Genomic DNA, 20659 nt, shown 5'->3' with positions numbered 1-20659 from the left:
CCCCAGTATAAACAGATGGTCTGTTGGTATTTGTACGTCAGAAGCTAACAGTTTATATTGTAAAACACACTAGATTAAGTCTTTGTGGTGGGAGGGAAAGTTAATGAATGAGATTATCATGCGATTGCTTTACTCTGGCAGGATCCACAGAATTAGTCAAGACCAGTGCGGCACATAATAGCATAAAGATGCCATGTAACTATGGGGAAACTCTTTTGATTAGTGAATTTGTTACTTAAATGAAGGGAAAAGTTGGCTTTAAGGGAGTGTTATGCATGAAATCCTGATTTGAGCTGTACTAAGGCAGTTAACTTGCTGCTCACGTGTGAATAGGGATGCCACGTAGCCCTGCCGCTTTGATCAGCCTTTGGGAACATACATGGAGTTCCTGTCTCTGCTGTAGACATCCTGTCAGCCTGGTTATCTAACAGACCAAGGCTAACATGTTCACACTAAGGAAATTACGTGAGAGAGTACAACGGGTTTCTTTACACTGGTCTTGATTTGCTGTTACTCACAGAGGTACTATGAATAACATTATGCCAGTTAGAAGTCTTGCTGAAGGACAAATAACATGGTAAAAAAGCACAATCCTTAAGAGAGGAAAGAACTCAAAAAATGAATAAACCATCATTGGCAAAGTTGTGCAGATTCACAAAGGGTTATTTTGCCCAACACATATATATTTTAGACATTCTTCAGTATTTACTTTAAAGACACCGTGAAGTTTGAAGAATCAAATAATATGGCCTATGTATCTGACACATTTCTCTTTTTAGAAACTGCAATTTCAGAAAATTCACCAAATTCCTTCTAAATCAAATTTGAAGAGATGCAACCAAATTCCAGATTCCCCACATATGCTTTTACTTGAGAAAGTTAGATGTCTTTCACTGATGGAAATTTCATTGATATATGAATTATATATTAACCTGACTGTCATGTGTGCCCACTTGTTCATGAAATCAACTTATGGAACTAACCCTATAGGATACATCTACAAGAGGGACCTTTCCAAATCAGATCCTCAAACAATAGCACAATAATTTCTAATAAATATTTCTCAGCGGCTGGTACCATGGAGTTCTTCAGGAACTAACTTAATTTAAAAAAAAAATAATTTTAGGCCTCTAGAGTCGAACTTCCCTGTTGTACTTAGAGACCAGATCAGCACAAAAGGCAATTTGAATACATTCCCTGGTTTTATTTTTACCATGTCCCTCCAACATGGTATCAAGGGCAAACTCTGCCCTTATGTCCTGTTTATTGACCTTCACAATGACCAGGAACCTTTCCTTTCATGTCAAATTGATATTGAGGGATAGGTTTTGCCTTCAGATCTGTTAACTTCAACATGAGCTGCATGGATGCACCTATACTCAGCATTTCACCCAAACACTTAACACCACAGGGTTTTCCTGATGTTCCTGGGCATGAAGGATAAAACAGAGCAACTGTGTCCTCTCAAACAAGGCAGACCAGTCAGCCAGAGTGAAAACATGGCAGGCAGCCTTCCAAAAAATGTAGATAGAGCATCTTTGTTGTCTGAAGCTGTGCACAGGAATGCACAACGTGTCTGGGAAGAATGAGCTGCTCACCAGGCACATGCCAGCGCAGCCAAGCGGGGCTTTTTCTGTGCTGCTCCAGGAGGCACGGGCTGGCTTTGTCATTGCACATCCCAAGGGTGATGGAGCAGCTCATCCAGCCTTGGTACCCAGGCACACAGCACACCAGCAACACAAAGATCCACATGTCCACCTGAAAAGGCCATCACTTCCTGGATAATCACTCTTCAACACATAGGAGTCTGAGTTATTACAGGCAAAACAATAATTTAAGCTCTGACTCTTTTAAAGGAGCTCCTTGTAATGAAAATGCCAGATTGGCAATTGCTACTTTGGGTTGGGTTTCTTTTTTTTTTTTGCGTGTGTGTGTGTATGTGTGTGGTTTTGGTTTTGTTTGTTTGTTTTTGTTTGTTTGTTTGTTTTTAAAGCTTAGATTTCTAAGTCCTAATCAGGCCTCTTTTTTCAGTTTGCATGACCTGTTCTGGAGCATATGGATGAGGATTTTACCCTGCAATTTCTCCATTATGACAGTAACTTCTGGTTGAGCTAGCTTGTAACAATTTTGTGAAGAAGAAATCAATGAAATTTTGTATTTTATTTAAAAGGATACTTGGGCTATGATTTGGAATCCTAGTAAAGAGGGTCTATCAAACTGGTCTGCATGACTGAGAATGCCCAATTTAAAAATTAGGATGAAGTAAGGTTTTCCTGTGGTCTAAGCTTTTATTGTAGCAGGAGGCATCCTCTCCCTGGTTCTTGCAGCTACCAGACCTCCATGCTGCCAAAGGAGGGAGCAGCACTCTTGGCTGGTCTGCCCATCTGAGCTGGTAGTGGTTCCCACCAAGTGATTCAGATGCAGTGGGAAAGGTCAGCCCTCATCTGGGTCTGGCGCAGTTCCTGCTGTGCTGCTTCTGGCCAGACAGGGAAAATACTCACTACCACCCCTGTCTCACACCACCTCCACGTGGTCTCTCTGGCTACGTCTCCCTGGGCAGAGGATACAGGCCTGGGGACATTTTCTGGCATGGAAGCCATGTGGCGCAGGGTGATGTGTGTCCATATTATTATAATGTCCTATCTCTCTTGTCCTGCATCCACATTGGGAATGCCTCTTAATAGTGAGACCTGTAGGAGGGCGGATATTGCACTCAAGCACTACCAGGGACCCTCACACACTGGTGGCACAGGCAACCACGCTTCAGGGGCAGGGAGGGGTCCTAGGCTGTTTTTCAGCTCACTGATACACACATGTGTTCTTCGTGTGGGCAGCAGCCCTGCCTGAGGCTCCCACATCCCACCTGCCCTGTTGTCTGCCTTTACAGCCAGGATAGACAAAAAGGCACTTTTAGGGCTTGAGTTTCTTGACCTGTTTCAGGTTTACCTTCAGATGAGTGGGACTGTACCTTATTTTCCCCCCTTGAGTGCAAGGGAAGCACCGTCTGCCGCCTGTGTTGGAGATGCTGAAGAGAGAGCCATACAACTCCTGGGCACCTTCTCACTTCAGTGTGTCCATCCACGATTGGGAGTGTGGGTACAGCGGGTGCAGTGGGACACAGGGCACCTGCCAGCATCCTCCCCCATCCCTCCATGAGGACAGCAGTCAGCAGAGCTGGTGTTGTGAGGGGCAGCCAAGGGAGGTGCCTCCCCACTTACCCCGTGGGGGAAGGTGAGCAGAGGGGGACTGAAAGGGGGGATGTGCTGGATGGCAGTCCCTGAGCATCACAACCAGCAGTGAAGCAGTTAAGATGTGGGGAGCCCTTTTTTTTCCCCTACATCTGAAAATAGCACAAGGCAGCCTTTGAGCACAGGCATTGATGCGCTGACATTTGTCCCTCTGAAACATCCCCTTCTGCCACCCCTTCTGCTCAGTTTGTGGGGTAGGAAGAGCCACCCACTTGGAGATGGAGCCCAGAAAGCCTCTCAAGGAACAGGACATCACTTCCTCAGCGCTGACCTGCTAAAAATAGCCTGGTAGGGATGAATATTTTTGTGAAACAGTCTGGACCTGATATGATCTGGTACACGCTGAAATCTCTTTAGGCTGGAATCTCTTTAGGCTAGAATGAGGTGTAATGTGATGCAGGCAAGGAGGAAAGGAGGAGAAGGGAGTTGCCTGATTTCTGGCATCTCATTAGGGGTGTCTGCTAGTGAGGGGAGAGGGGCAGATGTCTTCAGGGCATGATCCAGGGCAGGGCATGGGCTTGGGGACCTGGCCAACCCTCTTGGGGTGCCTAACTCTTGGGAGTTCACAGTTCTCAGCTTTAACTTCTGCAGGATCCCAGAGCAAATTGCTGTGCTGCAAGACTCTATCGACCCATTCACCAGGAGCTAAAATACTATTTTTTGTTAACCATCACTTGTTAACCCTTGCTGGTAATGAAACCATGTCTTCAGTCACTAGGAAAACATCACAGCTCTCTTGCGAAGAGGCAGGCTGAGCTCCTAGAAGCTGCCACATGAACATTTTTCTCACCCCCCACCATAATTTTAATATACTCAGATGAACCAGCAGGTGACTAAACAGACATTCAATAAAAAATTCACATTAAGAAAAGAGACACTTGGGATAATTTTGATTGATTTATTGGCAGAGTTTTGATAGCTACTGAAAAACATACTATTCATGTTTAGGTGAAAAATAAATGGAGTCAAATAAGTGTCACTGCATAGTACTAGGAGGTATATACAGCCACATGTAAAAATGCATAAACACAAACATTTCTGTACAGCATCTTTTCAGTCTGTATAGAGAAACACTGGTTTATAATATGGGGAAAATATAAAGCAGACATACATGCAACAAGGACATGACAGTTACATAGGTCCCACCTGCATCCCAACAGCTGCAATAACAATAATAACAATAACAATAATAATAATAATAATAATAATAAAAGCCTTTTTCAGGGAAAAAATTTGAAACCTGGAATGTTTTCATATTGAGGTTTCCAGAGAGCTTCAGATGTCAAACATATCTGAAGGTTATTTAAAGGCTTGATTCAAAGCCCTGTGAAGGCAATGGAAAGACTCCATCAATTTCAGTGAGCTTGGGGTCAGACCCAGCTATTTAACCATGATCCCATTCTGCCCTCCCCCAAAACCCAAAGTTGAAGTCTGCAGATAAAAATAAACAATTGTATAATACAAAACTTTGTATATAGAATACAAAAGGTAACCGTTGACTTTTTGTATAAAATACAACTTTGTGATAGTATATTTATTTCACATATGTATAAATATAACCCAAATAATATGATTTTTATTATTCCTACCAAAATATTATTACTTTTTGTTGTTGTTTTTACAAAAGTTTACAAAACAAATAATTCTTTATATTTACAACCCAATACTGTGAAGAGTGCCCGGTCAATGATGAAAAATAGACTATAAGGGTAGTGCACTTAGCCATTGCAAAGAAAGAGAAAAAAGACACTAGCTCCATTCAGATACAAGTGTTCTGAAGAAATGATACTGGATTCAAGTTTTGGTTGCAAAAGTCTTTACAAGCTTGCATTTCAAATGCTTCAGGCTTATATTTACAGGACTGGACATGGCCTCTACCATTTTTGAATTTACTTAAGACAGGATGAAATTTTGCTCCCAGGTATGGCACTCACAGCCATAGTGAGGCCAACAAGAAAACACTCAGCATTGAATCCACCACCACATGGTATCATAGAATCATAGAATATCCTGAGTTGGAAGAGACTCACAAGAATCACTGAGTCCAACTCCTGACTCCTTGGGATCAGCTCCTCAGCTGAACAATTTTGTTACATAATTTGAGGATCTGGAAAAAAGTCTGGTCTTAATACAGGAACCAGTGGTGGCTTTTTCAATGGTGTGTGAGGGTAGTTGAAGTTACTAGACTTCAGTCACCATTGCTCATGGTGATACTAACTCAGCCTCGGCCTTAGTGCCATCCATTGCAGTCGTCTGTTCCTACCAGAGCGCCGGCAGTCACTGTTGACCTGCTCGTAGATGGGGTATGTGCCTGTGTGTGAGGCAGATGAGCCAATCTTCCTTCTGCTTCAAACTCGGGTAGCTGCTATTTCAGTCTAGTTGTGCATGACTTATAGGGGACACATTTGTTAGATTGCATTTGTATCTCTCCAAACTTAGGCGGGACCCCAGTGACCTGAGCTGAAAAGCTCTTCAAAGACTTGGAAAAACTTGTACTGACATATCAAAGGGACCACGTGCACCCCAGCCAAAACTGGGGAGAAGAGGGAGCTTTCTGGGCAGCTGAGCGACCATGTTACACAATGCAGGGGTGTGCAACGATCACTAGCTGGGGTGGCAGAAGGGATTCTGCAGCAGGCTTTCTTGTCCCTCTTACGACAAACATTTCTGGGAATGAACAGCCTCAACTGGCATGTCTAACTAAATGCCCACGTTACACCTTTCCTGGAGGTGCTAGTGCTCGTTTGTGTGACGGTGCTTCTTGAAACATCTTGAAAAATTGTGCCCATTTGAAATGACAGGGTGAGCTGACTGGAAAAGCCTTATTAAAACCTCTCTCAAGAAATAGGTCAGATAAGTGCAGAGGCTATTGTCAAATAGTCTCCTCATCCCACTGCTACTAACAAGGATGAATAAAGCACTTGCACAGGCAGAGCAATGCCTCTTGGCACCAAGGCATGCGAACGTAGGCATTGTATTCCTTTGCCACATCTAGTTTTAGCTAATTCAGAGGAGGCTGTGAAACACGTCGCGCCACATCATTTTAAAGCACAGCATTTTCATTTGAATTGCAAGATCTGTTCCCATCCATGAATACTGTCTGAATCACTGTGGAGCTGCTTTATAGTGACATAGCATATCCTTCTGATGTCCTTACTGACCAAATCTATAGCAAAAAATTTAACACAGTTGAGACTGTTCCTTGGTAGGTATAGAATTGCCTGTATGCTTATTGCTCTGCTCTGTTAGCCTTCAAGGCAAGGTGGCTCCAAACTACCTATGGAAATGGTCCTTGCCCCAGGATATCTTCCTAGTGATGGACAGAAATTGCTCAGGGCAGTGTTAGCTGGGCCATCACCAAACCCAGAACAGATGATTTAGTCCAGTGCCCAAAAATATTCCCCCGAACCGTTTCATCTACAAGCACAGATGTGGCTGAGCGGAGCCTCCTATTGCAAGCTATAATTGATATGCATGCTAGTTTCAGGGGCAGAGCCTCTCATACTCCACCCAGTGGAGGCTGTGGGGACCTTGGCCATCACTGGAACTCTTTCAACTCTCCCTGTATAGCAAAGGCAAAACAGGATGGAGCCAAAATGCAGTGCAATCAAAATGACAGCCTCTCCCCAGACAAAAATGATGGCATTTCTTCTGGGGTAAACCTGCTTGATAGAAGAGGACCGAGCTGAACTAACTGACACTCACCATGGGTTAAGATGAAAATGAGCACAGTGGCTTAGCTGAGCATTTGCCCTCCTCTAAGCTGGACTGGGAAAATAGTCAGTGAGGGTCAAATCGTGAGCACCCTTCTCACTCAAGTTCTCCAGTAAGTCACTGGAGTCTCTGGGGTAGGGCAGGGTAGCAAAGTGAGGATCCTGAGCTTTGGTAATAGTTCATCTCGTATTTCCCTCAATGCCCAAAATGACTGTGTTACTGGCAGGACAGTAGCGTCCTCTGATACTCACTGCAAGCACTGATGAAAGGGAGAATGCAAATGCTAGAGCACACTGAGTAACATGTTGGATGATCTGTTTCCTTCTTCTCTTGGATAAGACCACTTACTCTGTTGTGTGCTACAAAAGATAGAGGGTTTATAATAAAATCATTGAGAAAGCACATGTGAGTTTGTACGGAGCAGAAGTAAACAGTTTTTGTAATGCCATGAGATTTACACAGGGCTTGATGCTGTCAGGGCTGCAGTCCCAAGGAAGTTAAGGGCTGTGAACATCATGACTGAAGAACTCTGGACCACTTGGGCTCTTACTTGCACTCAGAGAAATGTTGTTCCACAACCCATACCACTGTCTGGTGCTTCCATGTGTGGGAAGCTAAACATGTTTTTCCCCACAGTCCCTGTGAGAAGAACTGATGAGTTTGCAATGCGCTGGGCACTGGTGTGGGGAACAGACCCTTCATGCATTCTCACTCCTTTGTGACAGGCAGGAATATCACTTACGCTATCACTTCATCTGGGGTGACTTCAATTTTGTTCCTAGAGCAACTCTTCAAAGAGGGCAGTTGCCCTATGTGGTATTTTAAAGAACAGCCCAGTTACTGGAGTGTAAATTAATAAAGCAGGTTGTTGGCATCTAAAGAGAAAGCTAATGTCCTTGCTGCCTCTTCATCTGGTTCCCTCGGTACTGTCACTTATGAGTGGTTCCCTAGAATTTCGTCGAGGTTGATGTCTTTCATCCAGTCATCGTTACCAGGTTCTGTTTTCAGTAAAGAATCTATGAAGTCCGAGTCACTGTTGAGTGCAGGTCCTATACTGTCACCTTGCTGGTTCAGAAAGTCAAATGCTAGGTCATTACCATGATCACCTCCTTGGTAACCCCTAGAGTTTTGGTTGGTAGATGTGAAACCGGTTGATGGCAGAGATGACGGCGGTGTCATACTTGTTCCTGGCTGATTCAAGGTAGGCATAGTCTGTCCTCTCAGCTGGTTAGGTCTTATGCTGAGCCCTCGTAGTGAGCCAGCAGATTGTCCATTTAGAGTCTGGTGCATTGGGTTTAGAGGAGGCCTCATTTGGACTCCCGCTGTTAACTGGTTAGGAGGTGCCAGTGCACGCTGAGGAAAATGCTGGTTGCCTACATTGCGTTGCAAAGACTGGTTAGGATATGGAGTGCCAGTGGGGAAACGGACCCCTGCAGGCTTCAGTGCATCCTGCTGCTTCATTGCAGCTTCTTGTGGGGCCCAGTTCTGGGCAGTGGCAGTAGCTGTGATCATCACATTGGCTGGCCGTTGAGCAGGGATACCTGTTGCTCCATGGTTCAAGCTTGGCCTTATTTGCTGATTGTTGACCACTGACCCCGTCCCAAAAGCTGTCACATTGTTTCCCTGTGTCATAGTTTGCTGTCGGGACACCATGGGGTTATTCTGACTGGGCAGAACCTGATTTTGGTTTCTGTGTGGCTGCATTTGATTCATTCCTGAAGTCACGTTGTATGTGCTTGGTTGGTTGCAGGGAAGGTTCCCATAGCAGCCCATATTCCGAGCAGCAGGAACAGAAGGCATTCGGGTTCCAGCGGTAGTGGACATGAGACTGGAGCTCTGGGGCATGATGCTGTGAGTTGAAATTGGGTTGGATAAGGACATGTTGTTGGAGCTTATGCTCACAGCTGCCGAACCACCTGGAAAGGAGAAAGTAAAAATGTTACAACAAGCATGAGTGCATGAATGAGTGGTGTCATTCATATACCAACTGGTCAAAAATCCAGTTTTCTAATAGCAGAATTTCTTGAAGAAGATACTATGCTCTTAAGAGGACTTACATGAACTTGCTCAAGGCCTTATAGATGCCTATCATCCAAAGGGTGGTTTGGCCTACATGAAGACCTTGGTGGCTTTTCCATCCCTTCAGAGGACAGCAGATGAGCCAAAACTAGTACTTATTGTAAGAGAAATATTAGAGCTGGGAAGGACAGACTGAACCACTGGGCAGGAGAGAAGACTTCTCTGCCTTTTTTTACAGAAGTGCTAGTCACCTTAGACTGGACAAAGCCCGTTTAAGTGATCACAGATCAAGAACTTCCTTAAAGGGCATGGCTCATCCTGGCTCCCTCTAGGGACAATGGGGAGCTAGAGGCACCATCATCAGGCTCCTTTTTCACCTACAGCAGCAGTATCCATCCTTTCCAGGAATGCCTGTCCCAGATGACAGTGGGAGCCGAGACTGCAGCTCACACATTTGCAGCCATATGCTGGGAGAGCAGTTCAGCCCAGTCTGTGACCTGCCTGTCCTCCCATGTGGCAGCAGAGTAGGTACAAGAACATGACTTGGTATTCTATCTGGGGAGTCCCACCCAGATGCCCTTCTAAACTCCCTTTCCTGCTGGGCTATGGCCATTTGCTCCTGTAGAAGCTGAGGGAATCACACATGATATGCTTGCACTTGCAGCACATGAAATTCACCTTTTGTGCATTAGAAAACTATGAGTTATGAGTTGGCACAAATCTAGCACTCATGGCTAATTCTGCCCACTGGAGGATTTTCCTGTACCTGACACCTGCCAATGAATCACAAGAAGAAAGGTCTTCAGCCTCCAAACCTGGATACAAGCTCACTTCTGTAGCACATTTGCACATTTGCGGCTACATAGTCTATTTTGAGGCCGTGGTAAGTCAATTATGCCATTGTACGCTGATTGCTTATGCAGCACAAGACTGAATTAATCCCTGAGAGGCTGGTTGAAGACAACCATTTTCCAAACACAGCTGCTGTAGATGGCACTGTGGAGAACTCTCTCTGCACAATCAGCTGCTCCATAGCTTAATTGCCTTTTCTACTGTTGCTTCCAGTACAAGCCCTGTGAGAAGCACGTCAGATTCAAGGCTAAAGAAAGGAGATGTTTCTTCACACAATGTGTGGGTCAGCTGAGGAAATGTTTGCCGCACGGCACAGTGCAAGCTAAATTCTCGTATCACTTTGGGTGGCTCCCAAAGCATGAGAAAAGCTGTTGAATGGGCTGGCTACCAAGGTACCATTTCGGGAATTCCCTGACCCTCTGCCAGAGGAAGGAACATATGATTCTGTAGATTTTCTATTTCATAGATACCAACTAGTAACAATTGTTGGACATGGGACACCGCCTTGGTTTGATCCTTCATACATACAACAAAACCAGACAATTTGACTAACTTTAACTTTGTCATTGAATCTTATATATTGGTCTGTGTGATGAATTTTATCAGGTGGTTCATCAATAGTTCCTTCCTACCACACAGGTGCTTCAAGACTATGTCATGCCTGCAGCATTCTCCAAATACTTTAGTCTCAGTGAGTGTCATGTTTTCCAGTCCCTTGGTCCTTCGAAGCTCTTTTCGATGTTTGATTTCAGAGCTGTGCATCACTGCTAGTCACAGTAATAGCTTTTGCACATCTCCAATATGGATGTAAAGTATGCTCTATTTTTCTTGTTCGGCCTTGTCTTGGACAGTGTTTGTGCATTCGGTTCCAATCACGCAGCCTGTTCACAGTGATATCTGGAGATCTGTCAGCAATTACCTTTTGAGCTGTGTTAATTTGTGTCACTCTGGTTTTTTAACAAAACTTGGCAGTAAGAAGTCAGATGCTTTATAGGACATTATCTGAACAACTATTACCTTTAAGTTGTCATCTCATTGAAAGAAATACTATGGAAATTTGAAAAGATTCTTTCATATCAGTCCATGTTGTTTGACAGTAATTATATCCCCTTCCTATATTCTTTATTATTCAGGCTGTATCTGTTCCCCAAGTATTTTTTCTGAGTTCTTCATTAGGTCACTAGGACTACAATAACCTACTTACTCTTTTAATTTTTGCCATGGCATTAGCAGTCTGGAGTTTCAAGACTAAATAGAAAGTAACATTAAGAATTTGGAGAACTTCTCAGCCAGCTCTTTTAAAACTCTTGAAGACAAATCATGTGCATACATATTTTAAAAGTCTGTGTTTAGGAACAGCTGTTTAATATATTGTTCCTGTTGAAATGTCACCATAATGATGTTCAGCTCCCTCAGACTGGAACTGAAGAAAAAAAAAAATCATATATTTCTGCCTTTTCTGCATTATTTTTATACATATGCTATTTCCATTTAGTAATGGATGCAAAGGATTAATTTTTTTTCCTTAAGAACTTAAAAATTAACTCTTCCCAAATCATTATTAACACTGAGAGTGACTCCACAACCAGAGTGTTTGTTCCAAATTAATATAAACATAGATACCTAAATTAAGAAGCTCCCCTCCTGTCCTGGGAGGCAGCCTGTTCCACAAACTGGTTCTAAGCGGGAGACACTTGTAAAGAATATAATTGCCTTAAGAATTATGTTGTCCTAACTTGAGCACCTAAATTCAGTCCCCAAACTGGTCAGCTCCTGGTACAGGAGATGCTATGAGGAGTCCACATGACTTTAGCTCCACAGGGACAATCAAATTCTCACAGTCAGTGCTCAGCAGGCAACCACACAATTAGCCCTATTTTTGGCTTTGCTGATGGGTTGTGCGTTTTTAGAACTACTGTAACATTTCCTGTGAAGACAGGCTGAGAGAGTTGGGTTTGTTAAGCCTGGAGAAGAGAAGGTTCTGGGGTGACCTAGCACCTTCCAGTACCTGAAGGGGACTACAAGACAGCTGGCAAGGGACTTTTTACAAGGATATACAGTGATAGGACAAGAAGGAATGTCTTTAAACTGGCAGAGGATAGGCTCAGATTGGATATAAGGAAGAAATTCTTTACTCAGAGGGTGGTGAGGCACTGGAACAGGATGCCTGGAGAAGTTGTGGATGCCCCATCCCTGGAAGTGTCCAAGACCAGGTTGGATGGGGCTTTGAGCAAGGCGGTCTAGTGGAAGGTGTCCCTGCCCAGGGCAAGAGGGGATTGGAACTGGATGATTGTTAAGGTTCCTTCCAACCCAAACCTTTCTGTGATTCTATGGTCTTTTTGCAGGGGTGATAGGGCCCCTGATTCTTTGCTCCTTTATGCTGTTATCAAAGAGAAGGAATGGTACAGAATTCAGTGGCATTTCAAAAGACCTTGAACACCAAGCTGGGGAGAGTTGGTTTCCTCCCTCCAGCTGAACTACAAGTTTGTGGAGTTGCTTCACTCGTCATTGGGATGAAGCCCCTCCTGGGGTGACCCTGCCAGCTGTTGAACAGACCTCAGTGCTCCTGCAAATGCCATACTCTGAAAAATACAAGTGGCTGGGACAAGGGTTGTACTTGTACAAAAGACGAAGCTTCCTTTTTCTTTGTATTGCTATTTTTATGATTTTATTTTTAACATACATATTTTCTGTTCTGATTTCTTCCAGATGGGAAGAAATGCCTTACCCAGAAGCACAGTGTACAGCAGCTGGGCATCCCAGGCTACAGCGATTCAGAGAAACGTCTTCCCTACCTGATTCACCTGCTTCTTGCCATGACATGGCACTGTGAGGAAAAGCATAGAGGAATAAAATGCTTAATCAAGTTTCTTCAAGCCCCGGTGTTATTTTATTTAGCTTTTTGTCTCTTCTTCCCTGACCTGAGCAAAGCTATTCCCAGAAAAAGGGAACAGATTCCCTGCTGTTACTCCCTTATGCAAGAGTTTCCTAATCACTCCGTCTGGTAGCTTTGTGGGAAGCTCCTAGAACAGCCCTTTCTCCGAGGCTGGCCTAAAAAGCTGCTGTCCTCCCAGGGCTCACTCAGCAGGGACTTGAGATTTGAATGGACAAGTGCTGCCAATCCCACATGCTTCAAACCCAGCAGATGGGACTCCAAATACCACAAGACTGACAAAGAGTCCATCAGATTAACAACAAGAGCCACCACATAACAATGGTGATCTACTCATTTTGGAGCCTTTACAGATGTGTCTGCAGTCACTTCCATTTTCTCTCTCAGGCTAGAAAAGGAATGTTTTTAAGTAAAAGCCAAGAGTCTCAGTTAATCATTTGATTCCAGGAATGAGCCTTTAAACAACACACCAAATCACAAGATTCTCCAGCAAACTGCTAGGGTTGCCAAAACATTTGTTTTGGGAGCACAGGAGTTAGCCAGCAAGCAGGGTGCTATCTGCCCTGTGGCATTGCCCTCATCATGGGCTATTACACTGGCATTAGGGATGCTTGTGGAAATTTACTGGAGATCATAAACTCTCAGGTCCATTAGAAAGTGGCAGTTTCCAGCAGCAGTTTCCAGCCTGCAGCAAGCTTGTCACTGCTAGAACTTGGAAGCAAAGCAAAGAAGTGCTTGAATGTTTCCTGAGCAGCCCAGCCTGGCCCTTCCCCACAGAGCTGGGCTGGTGGTCCCATGGCCAGCAGGTTGGGCAGAGGGGTGGCATGTGAAACAGCTTCACTTCAGAGCTCATTAAAATCGTAATAGAAGATGAAAAAGTTTTGCTGGAAAGGACACATAGGAAGGAAAGACTCAGATCACTGGCTGAATCTGCAGAGCCAACAGTTATGGAAAAACAAAACACCAAACCATCTTTTTTTTCTTGAGTATGTTGTATACAAAATGATACTAGAAGGCAAAGGATCCTTTTTATACTTACATGCAAAGGCACTTTGCAGTATAAAGAACATCCTTTGATCCCATCTGCTGCATTTCTCCCACCTCCTCTCTCTCCTCAGCATTTTTTCCTTTGTTCTCTGAGTGGCCTCCAGCCAACCAGCAAGGTGAACAGTGTGAAAAGTCAAACAGGCAGGCCTGTGCTTCCGAAACTAGACTCTCCAAGGAGGTGAGGGCACAAGAGCTGAAACAAAGGACTAGTCCTGAAGAGTTGGGCATTTCCTGCCCATGGCAGTTCTGGCAGAACCAGGGGCTTTTCCTCTACTGTTTGACTAATCTGTTGAAATGCTGCTTGTAGACCAGCAGTAAGGCCATGACCATGGCATATTAAAGAGACCAAAAGTACCACCCATGATGGTGCCATGTGAAGTACTTAAAAATCAGTATGAGGGTCCTCACACTGTACATGAACTGCCATTCAAAGGGAGGGATGGTTCTCGTCTCAGTCTCTGAAGCAAAATGTACCTCATACATGAGAGAAGCATCTGGATGGAGTGAGGTTGCATAGTAAAGAGGACACCTGCATCAAATATTTTAGTCCACCTCTGCCTCAGACAGTGCTAATGGGAGGGGTTACCAACCCCTCCTTCCTCATGTCTGAGAGAGGCAGTATCAGCTTGGATGAACCACCAGATCGCACATCAGCACTTCTCAGTGGTGCAAGGCAGTAAGGTAAGTAGCACAGGAGAGCAACAGCCACGACCCACTGCCTCTGTGGTGATGTAAGTGGATATCCAGAAAATCATGCCCTGGTCATCTGTACATGCATGGCTCTTCTGGATTGTCTTCCAGTTGGAAGGAAGGAAGGAAACAAACAGTTTCATTGAACCCATAGGCACTTACCAGGATATTGGTTTGCTTGTTGCATGTTGACCACGTTCCTTCTTTGGTCTTTATAATCTGGTGGTGGTCGTGTCAAGTGTCTGTTCAGCTGATCTTGTGGAGTTATTTTCTCCTAGAGGATTAGAGTAGAAATGCATTAATTTGCTTTTCCTTATGCTTTCCTGTCTCTGTGTTTTGCCCATGTCTTTGTTGTCTCAGTATGTATAAATCTGAAGTGTTTCTTCCTTTCACCCTGTCTGGTCCACAGAGGCACCTGTGAAACTGTGAAACTGTTTTCTATAAGAAACCTTTTTGCTGGTTGCAGAGTGTTTGAGACTGGTTCAACTTTCCTTAAAACCACTGAGAGTTTCTCAGCCTCTGAGAACACTGTCCACATCTGCAGTGCAGTACAAAGTATCTTCTGATGTACACCCTGTCTTGCTCACCATGCTGATCAGATAGAGGGGCCTGATGGTTCCTCATGGCTCCCTCCCTGTCCGTCCAGCTAGGTGTGCTTTCTCTGAAAGAACAGAGACAGAGCAAACACCCACGTCTAACCCAAAAGACCCACACAGCCAGGGTGCAGCTGGGGAGCAACAAAGGTTGACACCTGCTTCTTGGCTGCATCAATGACTATCAGCCCGTTTCACCCAGATAGTTCTCTTAGCATGCACAGCTGGCAAAGAGGACTTCAGCTCATCATCCCCATCCACAGCCATGCCCATTCCTCACTCACTCCTTCCTCCTAAACTGGAGGAGTGACCACAAAAATCAGTTTTGTTCTCGCGCTCCATCTCCCCTCAGCAGGGATGACAGCAAGGATGGTGCTGTGCTGGCTGTTTTTCATGCCACTCACCAATGCCCTGCGCTTCCCCGCACACATGTGTGGTGCTGTCTTTCCTGTTACACTGGGAGTACAAGTGTTGGGGCAAGGACAGAAGGGAAAGATTGCAGAAAAAAATATTAGTTGGGGGGAATTTTTTTTATTTTGAGCCTGCAGGGACATGTCTGTGGTAAGAGGAAGATAGAAATCAAAGTCCTTGAATTGAAATCTGACTAGCTGCCCTGTGTTCATAAAGATCTGGAAAGAGCAGGCACCAGAGTCAATGCCAATCTCTCATCAGCATCAGTGTGACTTGATGCATTCAGAGTGCTACTGTTCACCCATGAGCAACAACACCTTGGGACACGTGGCCCCGTGGCAGGAAATTGTGGGTTTGGTGCGCGCACACCCTTACTGGGCAGCTGCTGGGCAGGCTTCACACCTCTGCAATGTGCCCAGGTTTCATGCTCAGCTGCCAGAATGGCAAGCTGGCTCAAGAGTTGGGCCCTGACTTGTGATGGAAATCCACCAGAGTAATTTGAGGATCTTCTGCCTGAAAAGAGCAGGCAAATGGACGTTCTAATGAAAAATCTGTTTTTTCTTCTCCCAGGAGCACTTAAAAACACTGGGAAAAGAGCCTTTCTTGTGGTATTTAGGCATTTCCATAATGCATGATGGGAGTGAGGGATCTGATTAAGATTTTTAAGGCTTGTTTTTACATCCTGCTAAACCTGAACCCTTGTGAAGAAGAAAGACAAGTTATCTCCCAGGAAATCCCTGCAATGCATGCAGAAACTGTAGGCAAGCTTTTTGTCTGTTTCTATGTACACGATACAAAAGCAAAGTCAAACTGATTAAAAAAACACATTCTGTAGAGTATTTTCAATTTCTGTTTTATTTATTTTTAAGAGGAGCTATTTGAGCAATTAACTTTTTGTTCTGCCAAAAAGTCTGACAGAAAACTGCATCACATAGAGCTGACTTGAAACTTCGTTTTTCTTCTGCATAAACCAAAAGGCAAGAAATATTTCCTTGTAGAATCCCCCATACTTCATAAAAGGACCAGAAACTCCCAATTGGTCTCTCAGATACCAAAGGAGAGGGAAGAATTGACTACAGGTATCTGGAAATGCGAAAAGACAAACAGAGAAAGGAGGACTCGTGTATGATCCCAGCCGAGCATATAACTTGTGTTGAAACCCAAAATCACACAAGCACTTTACACCATGCTGCCTGGGTCAAAGAGCCTGGAAGTCAACTTTCCTCTGAGGTTGAAGTAGCTTAGCAGTGCACGTTGGCTTATCTTGCAAAAAAACCCATGGACAATCTCCATATGCCTCAAATCAAGTATATGCTTGGACTGTTCTTGTAATGACACCACAGTAGCTTGGATATTTAAGTTGTTCCATATAGACTGAAGAAAGTTTGAAAAGGGCTTAGCAAAGTGCTGAAAAATATGAGGCACACTCTTGAAGTTCTAGGCATTGCCAAAACGACCTCAAAGTTTAGGGGGATTTCTTTCCCCATCTTAGCTTTCTTTTCTATTGTTTTTTTGACAACATTTTCCATGTAAAATAAGGAATTAGAAAACTTACAGCTTCTGCCAACATCTGCTGCTGTAGAAGGAGTTGTTTTTGCTCCATCATTTGCCGTTGCAGAGCCTGTTTCTTTTCCATCAGCTGCTGATTCAACAGTGATTGCTGGGATGAGTTCATGTAACCACTTCCAGTGTTTGGATTTGAGCAAGAACTGGAGCTTGGAGTGGGGCCAGCTCCCTGGCCTACCACAGAGTGTTGATCCTGAAACAGAAGAAATGGCTCGTGAAGGACGAAAATAATAACAAGCATCAAGAAAAGGAAATAATCCTTTGTATGTAATTAGCTTAAGTTCAGGACACAGCCCACAGACTCTTGGGACAAGTGACGGATACAAAGGCTTTGACAAATTAAGAAGGGGTTTGAATAACTTCGTTGCTCAGGGGAGACTGAAAATGTGCCAGGTGATTCCAGTGGAAAACCTCAATATTGTACCAGGAGCTTGGGAAACATGACCAGAAGTAACAGAGCCGTCCTGAGGATGTCTCAGGAAACGTGCATTGGGCTGTACAGCTGTTTGTTTGACCACGAGGGAACAAACTCAGCGTCTGCTGGTTCCTACCATCTGGTGAACAGCAGCAAGAAGTTACAGACTTATTACTAGAAGTGGCATCTATTCTTAGAAAATACAGAGGTGGTAAGTTGATACTTTGCAGAGGGGTGAATAGTGTTGCTTTCATTCACCCCATCATCTCCCTGACAAGAGCAATCTCTGAGAGATTGCTAATTGACTCCCACTAGCAACAGGATTAAATAGGCTTAGAGTGTATCAACTTCCTTGGTAAAACAAATGTGTAACTGGGAAGGACCTTGAAGAGTGCTTTAGGATCTCTCTGGTCTTGGTGAGGAATCTAGATCTGCTTCCTCTTCCCAGTGTGCAGCTTCATGAGGAAGCGTTGGCCAAAATTCATTGCAGAAAGCAATAGGAAAAGTACTTGAGGACTCAAATCATGCTCATACAAGATGAGACATGGAGTGACAATATGCTGCTCCTTTTCTCTCAGCCATGATTTCCCTCAGCAGCAATATGTTTTCTGCCTACTTGCTTCACCAGTGTTTAGTACTTGGGACTTTACCAAATGTAGGAAATAGCTTTCTCAGTGTACACACAAAACCACTCAGCCTATGTTGAATCATTTGATACTCAGGTATTCCTTAGCCACCCAGCTACAAAGAAAATGCGATACACTGGAGGGGTCACAACAGTCATGAGACACATCCATTCTCTGCCCCCAATTGGCTGCAATTCAGCATAGGAACCAACTACATAACTCTCTATAACCTAACAGACAGCAGCATTTTTGCCTTGCAACACAAGACTCCACAGCTGGAGTCTGATGCTCCCTATTACGCAGGGGTTCTCTCAATACCGAGGTGTAGACCCAGGATCTGGTCTACTACCTAGCAAAAGTCTGCTCCATGGCCATTGTCCCCCGTGGCATCTAGGGAAACATGGACTGACCAACAGTGGAGCAAGGACTGGTCATACATACCCAGGGACCAGTTCTGTTTAATATCTTTATTGATGATTTAGATGAGGGGACTGAGTCCATCATCAGCAAATTTGCAGATGACACTAAGTTGGAGGGGAGTGTCGATCAGCTGGAAGGCAGGAGGGCTCTGCAGAGGGACCTGGACAGGCTGGAGAACTGGGCTGATTCCAACGGGATGAGGTTCAACAAGGCCAAGTGCCGGGTCCTGCACTTTGGCCACAACAACCCCGTGCAGCGCTACAGGCTGGGGACAGAGTGCTGGAGAGCAGCCAGGCAGAAAGGGACCTGGGAGTCTGGATTGACAGGAAGCTGAACATGAGCCAAGCCAGGTGGCCAAGAAGGTCAATGGCATCCTGGCCTGGATCAGGAACAGTGTGGCCAACAGGTCCAGGGAAGTGATTCTTCCTCTGTACTCAGCACTGGTGAGGCCACACCTGGAGTACTGTGTCCAGCTCTGGGCCCCTCAGTTCAGGAGGTGCTGGAGCAGGTCCAGAGAAGAGCAATGAGGCTGGTGAAGGGACTCGAGCACAAGTCCTATGAGGAGAGGCTGAGGGAGCTGGGGTTGTTCAGCCTGGAGAAGAGGAGGCTCAGGGGAGACCTCATCACTCTCTACAACTCCCTGACAGGAGGTTGTAGCCAGGTGGGGGTTGGTCTCTTCTACCAGGCAGCTATCAATAAAACAAGAGGGCATGGTCTTAAGCTGTGCCAGGGGAGGTTTAGGTTAGGTATTAAGAAGGAATTCATTACGGAGAGGGTAATCAGGCATTGGAATGGGCTGCTCAGGGAAGTGGTGGATTCTCTGTCCCTGGAGGTTTTTAAGATGAGACTGGATGTGGCACTTAGTGCCATGGTCTAGTTGACAGGGTGGTGTTGGATCAAGGGTTGCAGTTGATGCTCTCAGAGGTCCCTTCCAACCTGGCTGATTCTATGATTCCACTCATGCTCTGAAGACCATGGAACACTGATGCTTATTGCTTTGCAAACTTCAGGGAAGCCCATTTCTGTGCCTTAGCTTTTGCATCCTTCCACTCCCCAATGACACTCACTACAGACTAATCCCACTTATCTTTCTACCATCTGGCAAGGAAGAAATGCAGTGATTGTTATGGGTGTTTCTATTCTAAAATAGTTCTGTGGCTTCTAGATGGGGACACATGAGTGTGTAGCTAGTTAGATAAAGTATTTAAAGACTGTTACTGAAATAAAACCCATGACTTTCTTCTGGAGCCACCTGCAGCCCCCAAGGCAGTCTTACAAACCCACCCTTCAAATTTATTGGGCTCTTACACAATAATATCCTGCACACTTTCTTTCAGTTCCAGAAGGAATCCAGGATTGCTCGGCACTGCCACATTTTTCAGCCCTTATGTTAGCTGCAAGATAGAAAATACCTCCTCTCAACAGACCTGCTTGCCAAGTTGTTGCACAAACTTTTTTGTCTTTCTTAAAATATTTTGAAAAGAAAAATATGTTACAAAAAATTGGCTTTGACTTCTATATTCAAATGACAACTCTCGCTTGAACCCAGCCACATGTTCCATCCATTAATAGAATTCATCTGTTGCATTTTTGCACAGATAGTGCAGGCTCCCCTGAATATGCTTTCACAGTCCTGCTTAAAAAAACCAACAAAGGCCAACTTTTTCATTCCCTCATCCCCTACCAGCCCATATAAGCAGTAGGAGGGATTGTTTTAAGATAAACTGTGTAGTGTCCATTCAGAGTACCTATCAAAGAAAGCTCTTCTGTAATAGCCATTGGCACAAAACACCAGCTGCTTGGCAAACAGACCCTGAGAAAACAGTGTAAATCATCAACTTGGAGCCAGGTTGGGGTTTTTTTTGCATTTGGTCCTTTCCCTGCTGTTCATGAAATGTCAGTGCCAACCTCTGAATCTACGATGTGTTACTTCTCCTGCCTGCTGATCTTCCATCAGCCATGTTGGGATGGGAGAATTTTCCTAATAAATTAGGGGATTAGCTGCACAGCAGTTTGACCCTTCATGAACCAGTGCTATTGAGCCTTGCTCTCACCCCACACTTGCAGCACTGCAAATCAGACAGCAGAAGGGCTACACTGCTGTCAGGGATGTGGGGCTCTGCTCCTGCACTTGGACAAAGGGCACCTTTCAACATCCCTGATGA

The 20659-nt window shown here is 44.7% G+C and overlaps 1 protein-coding gene across 1 annotated transcript in view; it reads right to left on the bottom strand.

Moving 5' to 3' along the window:
• Positions 1–4141: 4141 nt before the first annotated feature.
• Positions 4142–20659, bottom strand: part of MAML2 (mastermind like transcriptional coactivator 2) — a gene marked incomplete at its 5' end in the record, with an annotated part of 214000 nt that continues 197482 nt past the window's right edge. Inside the window, 3 exon segments of the mRNA XM_027677369.1 lie at positions 4142–8878; positions 14626–14737; positions 17023–17226. Coding sequence (XP_027533170.1) covers positions 7896–8878; positions 14626–14737; positions 17023–17226 — 1299 coding nt within the window.

The sequence above is a fragment of the Neopelma chrysocephalum genome, unplaced genomic scaffold (assembly GCF_003984885.1).
Source record: "Neopelma chrysocephalum unplaced genomic scaffold, ASM398488v2 Primary Assembly neopelma1_43, whole genome shotgun sequence".
In the NCBI taxonomy this organism is placed as follows: Eukaryota; Metazoa; Chordata; class Aves; order Passeriformes; family Pipridae; genus Neopelma; species Neopelma chrysocephalum.
Note: the sequence above shows the minus strand (reverse complement) of the source record. Positions and strands in the feature narration are given on the sequence as shown.